General features: G+C 40.1%; 1 protein-coding gene across 1 annotated transcript; it reads left to right on the top strand.

The window, feature by feature from the left end:
• Nucleotides 1–1,167: 1,167 nt before the first annotated feature.
• wnt8b (wingless-type MMTV integration site family, member 8b) lies at nt 1,168–8,584 on the top strand. Its single transcript, XM_059323964.1, has 6 exons — nt 1,168–2,435; nt 3,345–3,378; nt 4,387–4,525; nt 5,077–5,202; nt 5,291–5,433; nt 7,274–8,584. Exons 1-6 carry the CDS (start codon nt 2,365–2,367, stop codon nt 7,841–7,843), a joined length of 1,083 nt encoding a protein of 360 aa, XP_059179947.1. The 5' UTR covers nt 1,168–2,364; the 3' UTR covers nt 7,844–8,584.
• Nucleotides 8,585–13,923: the final 5,339 nt, after the last annotated feature.

Genomic DNA, 13,923 nt, shown 5'->3' with positions numbered 1-13,923 from the left:
CATTGTACCTGTTAATTGACGACTTTGTCTCCTGTCTACATGCCTACACTGATTGAAATCTACCTCTGCTGTTTCATGCGTGGCTCGCTTGTCTCACCCACATCTGACATTGCTGCTCTTGTGACACGTCCATAAATATTTAAAATAGCTCCAGATATTGTTTGAACATTCCTGTGGGTCAGACTACTGCTCATACTGTGCTTACTGTTTTGCAACTTTTTGTGTCCATTCATGCAAACTTTAACGTTGAAACAGACAGTTTTTCCTCCGAGATGGGCGAGCAAAAAGAGAATTTCCTGTTTGTTATCAACACATCTTTCAACCATTTGAAAGCTCTGTGAACTTGCTCCCTCTGCTGGTGAATCTCTTCATGGTGGGTTCAGGAACATGTGCTATGTGTTAAAGCATTAAATGGGATTTGTTTGTTGATTTGTTTGGCAGAAAGTCTCCAGTCAGGGTGCAGCCACAAGTCTGAGTCCGGTCCAAATGTACTGAGTGGTCCCACCTCTGCTGATCTCTGTTGCCCCAACAGTGACATCAGCCCTCTGTCCATTGGCTGCTGACTGTCAGGCCATTCTCTTCGCGGCATGCAACACCTCGGTGTTAGTCACACTGCCAGTCAGCGCTCAGACGCTCCACTGTGGACAGTCACGCACTTTCAGCTCGGATCTCGCAGACTTGTGCAAAATACAGGACTTATAAACTAATTTATAATGAAATGGTTGCTCCCGGTGGGCCTTTATAGGGCATCTGATGGCAAAATTTGACACTTAAATTGCAGCTAAATTATGCAACGCACGCCCATGTTTGGGATGGACATTATTATTTCCCAAAATTTCGAACTTAAACTCACGTTTCAGTGTTCAGGCCATTCAATTTCTGCAAAGACAAGAAGTGCAGCTATTTGCTGACACCTTTCTCTTAATAAATAAGTTGTAATATGGGTTTAACTGTGCGTTTTTACGCAAAGGATTCATTTATCCTGTATAAAAAATGCTAAAACAACAGGGTGGATCCTGCTGTTGTCTCATTTCACTTGTCATTCCTGTTTAAATCTTAATCCAAAAACATCCCTCAGAAGTCCCCCCTCTTCTCCCCATCCAAATCACTTTTTCTCTAATCCTAATTTGCACACAAGAAGATGGCTAAAGGGCTGCCTGTGCCAAAGGAAAGGGTCGTGAGGGGTCAGACGGGGTTATTAGGGAATAACCCTCCATGCAGTGTTAGGTAGGGACCGTCTGGATTAGTGATGCAAATGTCATATATCTGATCAATGGCTGGGCCTTCACTTTGTCTCAATCCACCTTTTATTTTCAGTCACGGGGGATCATCACTTGGGGAAATTCGCTTTTAAACTCGCCGGGCGCCGAAATAAATGAAAGTTATGGCTTCAGATGCTCATAGAAAATAATAATAATAACAATAACAACAATAAGCCTAATAATAATAGACCTAGTAATAATAATAATAATAATAATAATAATAATAATAATAATAATAATAATAATAGGCTAATAATTGGAATATTGCTGGGAAACGCGCAGAGACAAAGTGAATACCACAAAGCACTCATTCGAAATAACGAAAATATCGCGGGATCAAATTCTGCCACCAGAACTACGTAGATCTGGGAAACCAGAACATTTTTCTGACGACTATACTAAGACAACGCGCATGCAGCCACCTGCAGTTGACCCCTGTGTGGAAATAATTATATATATCCGCTTTTTGTATCTATAGTGAGGCAGTTTGACCCCGTTTGAAATCAAATGGTCAGATGACACGTTTGTCGTGTTCCGTGTGAGTAATAGTCCTTGTGTTTCATAGTGATAAACATTGATTCAATCACAGCTTTTGTTAAACCTTGAATTACTTCCTTTAGAACAAACAATATTTGTAGAGCTATCAAACCGGCTATCCAGAGGACTATCTAGGACACTAATCCGTGACATTCAGCTGCGCGTTAGATAGCTTAAATAAACTTTTTTCTCTCACCAGAAATTCAAGGGATCAGTGTTACAATTTTCCTATAGGATTAAACAGATCTTCCTTTGCTGCTGAATGGAGGTAGGGAACCTAGCGTTGCCCGGCCCTAAAGGCCCAGGGTGCCCTTTTGATCATTTCAGTCTCTCCTTGGTGCAATACTTCTGATTGGCCAGGAGAGTAAGAAGGGGGAAAATCTTTAATTAAGCAGATAATCTCTTGTTGGGACAAGAGGAGCTCCATTTCAGAGCCCCCTCCCTGAAACCCTGGAAGCCCCTGGTGAAGTTTCATGTGCTGGTAGCTCAGTTTCCTCTCCATCGTTAGACTGTGTGCAGGCTTTGGACGGGCTCAGAGTCACCGTCACCCCCCTCACCTGTCAGGATGTTCATGCATTTGGAGGTTTTCTATTACATTTTCATTCTCCTGGCTCACATGAGGTCCTATTGCTGCTGGTGAGTTTAATTTTTAATACATGTTTTTAATGAAATATAATTCCCCCCCTCTTTTTTGCAGATTAAATTAGTGTCCTAATAATGTTCAACTCCAATCAGTTAATTTATTTCATGCAAGTGGCAATTGTTTATATATGTATATGCAACACAAGCAACATTTTTGTCAGTATAAGATGTATTTCAAGCCCAATTTTATGTCATTTGTATATTTTTCACTCATATGTTGTTATTATAAAGGCATAACATGACATATAAAATCACTCAAACACCAGCTATTTAAGAAAGCTTAAATTATGAGATTGATGTATTTGTTTGCCTTATTTTCACCAGTACCCCTTTAAGGCACCTTTTAGAAATTATTTAAAAGTTTTAAGTCATGGCTATAATAATGGTGAATAGTTTATTTACTAATGCTTCATAGATCAATTTTTAAGCCATTAGTAACAACAGTATTTGGGTTGCCAGGTTGTGACTTTGTAATTCTGCAGACCAAAATCCATTTATTTACTTATCAACACTTGAAACTGCACACTTGATGAGTTAAAGACCTTTATTAATGATTCATTATCATTTATAGCAACACTTGATGGAATATTAGAAAGTGGTAAAATCATGAGTATTTATAAATGTATTATAAACTTTTCTAACTGCAGTACTTTTTAAAAGGAAATGGAAATATTCACAACCTGGCAACCCCGCATTTCGAGTAATCAAGTGTTATTAACATAGTCAAAGCCCTACATTTCTAGAAACTTTTAAACTTTTTTCATGAGCATTGTTCTCTGAGGCTTGATGCCTACCGGTGTCACGGTTTAACATGTTACAAAGCGCACTAATGAGAGATGTTAGCGGAGGAATTTGTGAAGGACACTGAGCTTCCCTGAGTGAATAAGCTGTCTCCTTTTCCAGGTCAGTGAATAATTTCTTGATGACTGGACCCAAGGTAAGCCAACTTTCTTTTGATCTTTTCTCCCCATCCTTTTTCCCAAAAGAGAGAAGGAGAGAAACATGGTTTCTGTGTTGTCCTTGTGATATCTGAACTCAAGTGTATGGACAAGCTCTTGTACCTGTATGTATGGAACAATGGCTATAATGATATATCAGTGATATTCTTGGCCCTTTGTGGTTCTTTCCCCCCTCCGTACACTTGACCTTATTCAGAGGCTCCGCGTATCTGCGGGTTGAATGTTTTAAGGGGCAAGGGCAGCCATTGCTGTAGTGGGTGGTCATCATTAGTGAACCAGACCCCTGTGAAAGAGGTGGCACTCCATCTCCCCAAAGGCCACTTGAGACATATTAGTTATATTATCGTTCACACAGTGTGAACAAGCCACAGAGAGGTTGGCGAAAGCCAAGGACAGAGAGCAAGAGAGCTTGACAATTGAGCATATTTACTGCTTCTGATAGAGTTTAAAAAGTAGAAAATTTTTTGAAGCAATTGGTTGTGTCAGAAGGTTGACAATGAGCACAATCTGCCAAAATATCGAGGAACTGTTGATGTGTTTTATCGACTTTCAAAATCCTTGAGAAAGAAAGCGACACAAGCGACACATTGAGAGTAAACACTAAAACATCTGACAGCAGTAGGAAGCTATAAATGTAAAAACATTTGACACTGGTTCACATTACTAATCCAAGTTTTCTTTCACGCACAACATTTTATTTTGTGTAGCAAAAGTACTTTTATGATTTGTTGAATCTGTGACCTCTGACTGTCTCTAAGTGGCATACATCTAAACTCTCTTCTGGGCTCAGGCTGGTGTAATTTTTCCACTTTGTCTTCCTAAAAATTACACTTATGTCCTACTAATTGGGTTGGATTCATTAACAAAGACTGAAATATTTTTGCATCAGGTAAACAGTGCTTATTTGTCAGAACCTGGTATTGATATACCGTGCCAGATGTTTCAGAACCATCTCAACTTCTTATATAATCTCTCTGCTGCTGCAGGCGTACCTGATCTACTCCAGCAGTGTGGCAGCAGGAGCTCAGAGTGGTATAGAGGAGTGCAAATACCAGTTTGCATGGGACCGCTGGAACTGTCCCGAGAGAGCCCTGCAGCTGTCCACACACAGCAGCCTGCGTAGTGGTAAGTCCCCAGTCCCAGGACACCAAGCATCTCGAAGCTGCAGCAAGGCTGAGAGAGAGAGAGAGAGAGAGAGAGTTAAATAAGAAATGTGGCTAAAGAACTTTCATATATGTTTCAAAAGTGTTTTGTAATTCAGTCCTTCTGTTTCCAGTTTCTGTATAAGAAGGGAGTTTTTTTCCCTTCAAATGTTTGCTTAGTCGAATCATTCATCACCCTTTGGAAAAGTTACAGTGAGCACGGTCGCTAGAGGCAAAACAAACATGCTAATCCGTTTCCCAACATCCCCCAGGATCACTGCCTCTATTTGCATCTTATGAAAGCAATATAGTGAGTTTCACAAGACAAAGAGTCAAATGTGTCAGAAGTCTACTTCTTTTAGGCAGTTTGAAAATGCAAATATCATTAAGACCAGTTTTATGATCCTTAACAGAATATGGGAAATTGACTAATGAAGCTGTTTTATAAATGAAAAACCTGTTAAATATGTGTAAATACAGGTCATTGAACTTATCAAGAGATAAGAGATTGAAATAATTCTTCTGTGCTGACAGCAAATCGGGAGACTGCGTTTGTTCATGCCATCAGCTCTGCCGGAGTTATGTACACTTTAACCAGGAACTGCAGTCTCGGAGACTTTGACAATTGTGGCTGTGATGACAGCAGGAACGGACAACGAGGTCAGAGAAATACACAAATATGTAAAGAAATAAATCCCCACTTTTGAATCAAATAGCACAGGTAATTTTTTTTTTCATTCTCGTATAGGTGGTCATGGTTGGCTCTGGGGTGGCTGCAGTGACAATGTTGGATTCGGCGAGGCCATCTCCAAACAGTTTGTGGATGCGTTGGAGACTGGGCAGGATGCACGAGCAGCCATGAATCTCCACAATAATGAGGCTGGGCGCAAGGTACAGTACATGCTATTAATACTCTCCATGCACTTGGTGAAGAGACATGATTTACTGGTATGAGATGCAGTAAAAGTGTGTATGTTAATGCCTTCATTTGAACCATACATACTGTATTTAAACTGGGTGGCAGCTTGCTTGCAATTTTGTGAATCTCCCCTGGCCCTCCAACTGATTGCACAGTGTAAAGCACCTTTTGAATCATTTTTCCCTGCTCAGAATTACACTGAGTGTGCCACCCAAGCATCCCTTTCACGTCGCTATAAGTGAGGTGCCACTCGTCTGCAATAATAACAGTGTGTTCGGTGTACCAGAAGGGCCTATTTACCAGTGCTGAATGCCCCTTATGACAATACCTCAACTCGAGAATCTCAGGATCACTGGTGCAAGCTTAATTAGAGACCCTGGGGAGCCAGACATTGCACAGCATTCTGTATTATGCTGCTTTTTAAAATAAGTGTTTAGTTTTATTCTTGCAATAAGGATCCCACATTTATGTTGGTCTTTGTTTGGCCCCGAGGGAGCCTGAGGGGACCACAGGCGTGCAGCTGAAGTGCTCTTTGTTTACGGTGCCTTTGCTCCCCCCTGTCGGGCCCTAGGATCCCCATGGCACCTGGAGCATCATTGTAACAGAAAAAAATGGGGATAGAAAGAGAGAAAAACTCCTTTTTAATTTCTCCTCTCAATAGGACTCTCCATTGGGTCTTCTCACACTAGAAAATATGTTGATAATGAACATGCTAAATAAATACTCCTATTTTTTCTGGGGGGACAATAAGACTCAATGTGAAACTTTGATTCAGCCTCACCTCAACAGAAAGTTCATCCCCTCCTCACGAAAAGAAAACGTCCCCTTTCAAGCGACAGCTGTTTTGTGTCGGGTAAAGTCAGGAGACACTGAGGACGACAAAGACACTCAGCTATGGACCTTGAAGCTATCATTTCTTCTTTTCAGCGTATTCATTCATTATCTTACTTAACTAGAAAACTTTAAGAATACAACCCAACCAGCTAATTTGACAACACATCAATCAAATGACAATGGACATCCTGTCTTTAACACACACACACACACACACACACACACACACACACACACACACACACACACACACGTACACACATACATGAGTGCATATATATCTTTGTTCTAACACAAATTCTTATGGTTGCTGGAAATGAATGTGGTGTTTTCCTATAGATTCTTAATAAATTTCTGTAGTGCTGTATGAGGTGCCAAGCCTACTTAGATTTTGAAACATGGAACAACCACATGTGTGGTTAGACAGCTGCTTAAAATGTCCCATATGAATGCTTGTAGTTAGCTGCATCTAGTGGCCATTGTCATTATTGACGCCGGGGTGGAAGTGACAAAATGAGTATAAAGGACAACAAGATCTCGTCTGCGAGGGTGTGTGGGTCAAATCAACCCAGGACTTTCACCAAGGAGAACATATGGGTCTATCTGTGGGTGCACAGTACTACAGGACACAAGTACTGCACAACACACCCTCCAAATGGTTGTAGTTTGGTTAAGTTTAGGCACAAACACTACTTGGTTAGGTTGAGGAAAAAAATCATTGTTTGGGTTAAAATCATTTCTACCAGAAGTTATCTCAGAAGACATGTCCTGTAGTTATGTGGGACTGAGACAGCAGATAGACCCTTCTCCAAGAAACCAGTGTTTGTGTGTTGTGTGAAGCCAAAGTTAACGTTATTTGAAGTCCTGCGTAACTACCTCACATCTGAAAGTTCATTTATGTTCAGATAAAATGTGCAGGAACCCTGTATGAAACATTCTTCAGCACATGTTAAGAAAGTTTTATTTCTGTGTCTCCAGGCTGTAAAGGGGACCATGCAGAGGACATGTAAGTGCCATGGGGTGTCAGGAAGCTGCACCACTCAGACCTGCTGGCTGCAGCTGCCAGAATTCAGGGAGGTGGGGAACTACTTGAAGGAGAAGTACCACAGGGCTCTGAAGGTGGATCTTCTCCGGGGAGCGGGAAACAGCGCGGCCAGTCGGGGGGCCATCGCCGAGACCTTTAGCTCCATCTCTCGTAAGGAGCTGGTCCACCTGGAAGACTCCCCAGATTACTGTCTGGAGAACCGCACCCTAGGGTTACCGGGCACAGAGGGCCGCGAGTGCCTCAAGAAGGGCAAGAACTTGAGCAAATGGGAGAAACGGAGCTGCAAGAGGCTGTGCGGAGAGTGCGGGCTGGCTGTGGAGGAGCGCAAAGCTGAGATGGTGTCGAGCTGTAATTGTAAATTCCACTGGTGCTGCGCAGTAAAGTGTGAGCAGTGCAGGAAGACAGTGACCAAGTACTTTTGTGTAAAGAAAGGAGGTCAGAGGGGAAGGAACGAGAGCGCTGGCAGCCGCCGGAAGAACCTCAGACTGAGGAAGAAGCACTGAGCGTCTTCATCACTTCTGTCATGATATTTGTACCACTGTAGCTCCTGTCTACACTCAAACTCCCTGTGCATGTTCACATAGTGTGTGTTTTGGACAAAAGCTTAGAAAAAAAATACAATTTCAGACCATCTTCATTGTCTTTTTGTATTTAAAGTTAGACAGTGAGATGTGCACAAAGCCAGGTGATAGAGAGGTTTACAACTTTGTAGATTTTTTTTGGTATAAATGTATTTAAGATATATTTTTATACTTTTAAAACCATTTTTTTTTTTTACAACATTTTGAGAAGTGACTGGGCATTTGAGGAGTATTTCTCTGACTTCAAAATTTTCTAAAACATGATTTATTTATTTTCTATACATATACATAAACCTTTGGGGAAAATTAAACAATGGCATAATTAGCTTTTAAAAATCACAATTTTCAAAAACCAGTCGGTTGTATTCCCATGAATGATGAAGACAAGTTCATCTCACTAGACAACTATCACTGCCAAGCGCTGAATTAATTTTGAAACATTTAGATATTTTTGAAAACAGTCTTCTCTCCCATTGTAGGCTTGCCCTGACCTTTGCTGCCCTCTTGATGTATTTAATTGTATATAAAATGAAGCACTTTTTACTGTACATTGTTAATTTATTGCACAGCATTTCCTAGTTTTGCATTATTGTTAGTTGCCTTTGTGATTTGTTTTCTATTCAAATGTAATGAAAGAATAATAAATCCTTCAGTCTTATATATCATTCAGCCTGAAGACAGCGTTTATGCTTCTTTACTCTTTGTGGCAGTGATACCTGATGCACAACCGTCCTCTCCACATTGTTCACACTGGAGTTAGGATACTTTGGGGCAAACCAACAAGAATAGTAAACTTTTCCAGCGTACTCTTCGTTCCATCACGCCTTTCTCAATTTTGCCTCAACAAATACCTCCCCGTTCTCTCCCTCATCATGGTAATCCTCAAAGAGCCCCCTAACTCCCAAGCGCTTGGAAGTTTCTTTACTGTTTAATACTAGTTTAATTAACTTTGTCCAGACAGAGTAGGGCCGTGGGGGTGGAGGGCATGAGGCAAGTTGCCCTTAAAAATCATCCCGCCTCTAATTTTGTATGCTAATCTCCTTTTTCACGCCGCACCTCCTTAGGAGTGGGGGAAAGAAATGTTGGGAAAACTTTGGGTTGCCTGTGCAGGGCTTCCTGCGGCTGTTTTATTTCTGGGCCCACCTATTTGGATCCTTTCACTCCTCTAGGGCCTTCCTTTGCTCGATTTAACAATGAATGCAGAGCTAATCAGCTCTCTCGGAAATGCACCACTGTCGAGGAAGGTAATCCCTTCTTCTCTACTCTCAATGGGCTGTCGCCTTCTAAAGGACTTTGGGAAAAGGCTTTGCACAGATTCACACTGTTCTCTCAAAAGAAGTTAGTTCAAGTATTGTGCCCAAACAAGTGGGTTTTATAAACACATGCTTGCCAGGATACTCACCCCACCTGTGAGTAAGAAGTGCCAGGCCCAGGCAGACTAGCACATGGCAGCCGAAGCTGAAACCCTTCAGACGAGATGAGACATGAAAGAGGAGATTAGAGCTCCCATTGAGAAGGGGGCGTTCATTTCTGCACCTTCCTCCTTTTACTCAATAAAGTGTCAAGGAAACACCTTGTTGACATCTTATTTACCAAATAATGATCATAATCAAAACTCCTCCCCCCTCTGATGACCCCTGTGGGCTGGCTGGATTGCTCTGCCTGGCATGCAGCACAACCCTCCCACCAACAAAAGAACTAGCATACCAAGCTTTTGCCCTGCGGCTCTGTGGAGGTTCTGCACTTTACTGTGACAGGGAGTACAACAGGGGCACATCAAAATGTTCATTCACAGGGTTTAAAAGGTAATGCAAAATTATAATGAGGACATGCATTTTGGATTAAAGTTAACAAAGCCTTGTGCGGAATGCATTGATTTCAATTCAGTCTGTTTTCTGTCATGCTGGCTCACTATCAGCAGACATTTTGCATACTTATACACACGTGTGTAATTCTAGCACACAATGGAAAAAAACGTGCTGACGCAAAAGTCAGTTAATGTGTGGGAAAGCCAGAAAAACACGTTTGGCTGTTTTCAGCAGTTTGTCACACCTGGGACGATGTTTGCTTATTCAGTCAAGATCAGTTATGTATCAGCAGCAGAGATGAGCAGAGGGCATTGCTCTTGTGGACAGTATATGAAGATAATACTGTGCTTAACCTGGGGACCCTATGTTAGGGGCCAGACTGCAGATTCAACTGAGGGAAGCAATAAACTCAATTACGCTTATATTGCACAAAATTGCCACTTACCCTTTACCCTGTGGCACTATACCTTTCTGTCTGTCTTTAAGGGGAGACACTAATATGATGAATATTTTAACTTATTAGAAATTATAAATATCACCACAGAACTTCCCCAATTGATTAAATACCTTAAGTAAATTATTTTTTTTATTACAAAATTGTTTCATTTAATTGACATATTAGAAAACTGGGAATTTTGGATTTCTTCAATTTTATGACTACATAAATCAGAAAATACTGTAAAACTTAGGAATACGATGTTAACAATTCAGAATATAGAAAGGGATGAAACTGGAAAGTTGGATGTATGTAAGTGCGCCATGAAACTTTCCCAGTTGATTGCTTTGATTTAAATAACCATTTTGTATTACATGTTTTTTGTTTGTTATGTTTTGTGTGTGATTATGCAAATTAGGCATTATCTTAGCTAACTTTTGGTGGATTTAGGAGAAAACTACAGATGCAATTATACAAAGAAAAGTAAAGTAAACACCTAAATGTGTGTTTTGGATGTTTGTTTTCTTTTCACTATTTTGTTTGAGGCTAAAACCTAAATTTCAGACATACAACATGCAACATGTCTTTATCATCAGCATCCTCTCTTCCAATTTTATTTCCTCAAATGAACAACCGCACAAATGAAAAAAAGGGAAGGGAGGTGAAGTGAATGAAACACACATTATAACGGCGTGTGAAACAGCACATAATGTTGATCGTGACACATAACTTCCCAGAGAGAGACACGACCTCCGACCGAGGGGTCTGAACTTCCGTCTCTCAGGCCAGCCCTGCCATGTCCAATTTGGCGTAACACAAGAGCCCGTGGTGGTGGAGGGAGAGGGGACACCACAGAGGAAGAGTGTGATTTTAAGTTGATGCTTTCTCACAGAGCTGGAATATATAATTTAAGCTTATGTGTGAAATTGTAGGTTTTGCTTTGAGGTGGAATTATTTATGTTTGAATTAATACTTTTGATTTTCTGCATCATACAACTCACATATAAACAGTCATGGAAAAGTATTCAGATCAAGTAAAAGTACTAATACACTGCAGAATTACTCCACAAGTAAAAGTCCTGCATGCAAAACATTACTTTAGTAAAAGTACAAAAGTATCAGCATCAAAATGTTTGAGTTTGAGTTTGAGTTTATTTATTTAAGACAGGGACAATACATATTAATGAACACATACATGTAAATATGCAAGATTATAGCCAGTGGCTAATTTCCATCTTTATTCCCTTTGGCAGGTTGATATCAATACCATAAGACAATAAAATCAATAAAACAACGGTAACAACAAGTTGAACAGTTAGCCTTCATGGCCAGAATGAGCAGGAGGAGTAATTACAGATAGAGAAAACGTGTCCTTAAAAACACAATAGACCAGAAAAGAAAAAGAAAAGAAAGAAAAATGAAATGTATAGTGGATCATAGAACATACAGGCCAAGGGTCAGGGGACCATGTATTTCACTAGTGTTAAACGCTACATTTAGATATCAAAGGGCTGATTGAAGTGCAGAGTGCTGAAGTGTTAAAGTGTTAGGTGCGTAATTATATTGCACATTGACCGATTGCACAGTACTGAATGTACTAAAAGGATGATGCATTTATGTGAGCAGCCTTTTAGAAGTTAGGTCTCATTTATACTACTTAATATACTCTGGTGTTTATTTTTTTTTAAAACCTTTTTTAAATGTTTAATAAGTGTAATTTAAAAAAAATACGTAATCACTTGAAATGTATCATGTTTTTCATGTTAAATCTCAACCTGAAAAGTATCTCAGGCTGGAAGCTAAATGTAGTGGAGTAAAATGTACAATATTTGCCTAAAAATGTAGTGGAGTAGAAGTATTAAGTTACATAAAATGGAAATACACATACCTCACAATTGTACTTAGGTACAGTACTTGAGTAAATGTACTTAGTTACATTCCACAACTGCATATAAGCAATATAGAGGCAGGTTTCTCTCAGGTAGAGAGTGATAATGCAATCAGTGAAAGATGGGAAAATGACTTCTTATGCTTCAGAGGATCCTTGACTAATAGGATTTATGGCTTAGGGGTTCTGGACCTACAACACCTAGAGGGGCGAGGGTCAGTGTGAATGTGAGAGAAAGCCAACACAGATGAGTACAGATGAGTGGGATGTCCACCATATACCTTTAAAACAAAATGTGATGTATCATTATATCAATTAATAAGCCCAAGATGCTTTCACTCCTCAGGAAACAGTTTCACTGTGACAGTATCTTTGTTCTGGCAGCAGCCCATCTGCTGGGGAGAAGGCAGCAGTGGTGTTTGTGTTTGTTGCGATCAGTAGGATTGAGATACAAGCTTCTCGAGGTTCACCAGGGTGGTCAATCTCCTGGCTCTATCTGCAAAGAATGGAGAGAGGGGAGCATCAGGGGGATCAGCTCAGCTCAGCTCACTGATCTGCACAGGCAACACAGAGCATGGGAACCCACCAGGGAGCCCAACACTAGTCCCTGCAGTGGAAATGTGCTGATAAAGCCTGAATCAAGAGTTTTTACCAAAAAAAAATCAGGAAATGTTTTTGAGATAACATTATGCCTGTCTGAGACTTTAAAAGGCTGCCACAAAAGTACACAGAGTGACAATGACGAACCTCTGTATCAGTCCACTGAGCAAGGTACAATGTGTACTGCTGTCTCATGAAGGGTGACTGCCCAGTGATCAATACAGTGATGCTGAGGCAATGTTAACCAAAGTTAAATATTGGTTTTGGATTTCAAAAGTGCTTTCTCAGTTTTTCATTACCATATTGTCTCATTGAGAGAGAAAGAGAGAAAAAATAGTGTTCTGTATTATCCTTGAGTGACATTACTCTGCATTACGCTTCTTAATGTACAGCTCATTGTCCAGACAAACAAGAAGTGAACAGTTTGTTTACTTAAGGAAAAGCACATAAGCATTATCAGCAAAATGTGTTAAAAGGAAAGTACTTATTATGCCGAATTAACCTTCACAGGTCACACTGTTATACTTTAATGCTGCAGTTAATTATTACATTACATGTCATTTGGCTGAAGCTTTTGTCCAAAGCGACTTCCAATAAGTGCATTCAACCTGAGGGTACTAGGCTTAGACCACAGGAATCAAGCTAGTACATAACTTTAAGAGCCATCTGTAATTGCTACAGGAGTGCTCTATGCTAAAGAAGAGAAGAATAGAAGAGTAGAGATTTTTTTATTTTATTAATATAGATAGGCGACTGTCTGTGGCGGAAGATGCATAGGCTGTCTGAGGTCCTGATGTCAGTGGGGAGCTCGTTCCACCATTTGGGAGCCAGAGCAATTAAAGTGGAACAGCTTTATATACTTAGTATAATGAAAGACACTACATCAGTAACTTGCCACTACAACTGTGAATTAATAGTGTCGTTAAACTTACAAAATTTCCCTCCAAAATGTATCAGAATAGAAGTCAAAAGTAGCAAAAGGTGGAAATACTTTAGTGAAGTACAAGTAGCTCAAAATTGTACTACAGTACAATACCTGAGTGAATCTTTTGGTATCATTTCAACCACTGCATGCAGCTTTTATCATGCTCATTCAGCCCGAAATGTCATTATTAAAATTCTATTTATTTAATCTTTATTAAATCAGTTAGTCAAGAACAAGATAAAAAACAATCAGCAAACAGAAACAGACAATAAAAAGAAATCATCAGAAAATAAAGCTTTAAACTCATCATTTGGAATGTCCAACTCCAATTTGGGCTGGAAATGT

The sequence above is a fragment of the Centropristis striata genome, chromosome 20 (assembly GCF_030273125.1).
Source record: "Centropristis striata isolate RG_2023a ecotype Rhode Island chromosome 20, C.striata_1.0, whole genome shotgun sequence".
Lineage (NCBI taxonomy): Eukaryota > Metazoa > Chordata > Actinopteri > Perciformes > Serranidae > Centropristis > Centropristis striata.
The sequence above is the reverse complement of the archived record's forward strand: the minus strand, read 5'-3'. Positions and strand labels throughout refer to the sequence as shown.

Coding starts and splice junctions, on each gene's coding strand:
- wnt8b (XM_059323964.1), top strand. CDS start 2,365: ATGTTCATGCATTTGGAGGTTTTCTATTACATTTTCATTCTCCTGGCT. Junction 3,379..4,386: donor TCTTGATGACTGGACCCAAG/GTAAGCCAACTT, acceptor CTGCTGCTGCAG/GCGTACCTGATCTACTCCAG. Junction 5,434..7,273: donor ATAATGAGGCTGGGCGCAAG/GTACAGTACATG, acceptor CTGTGTCTCCAG/GCTGTAAAGGGGACCATGCA.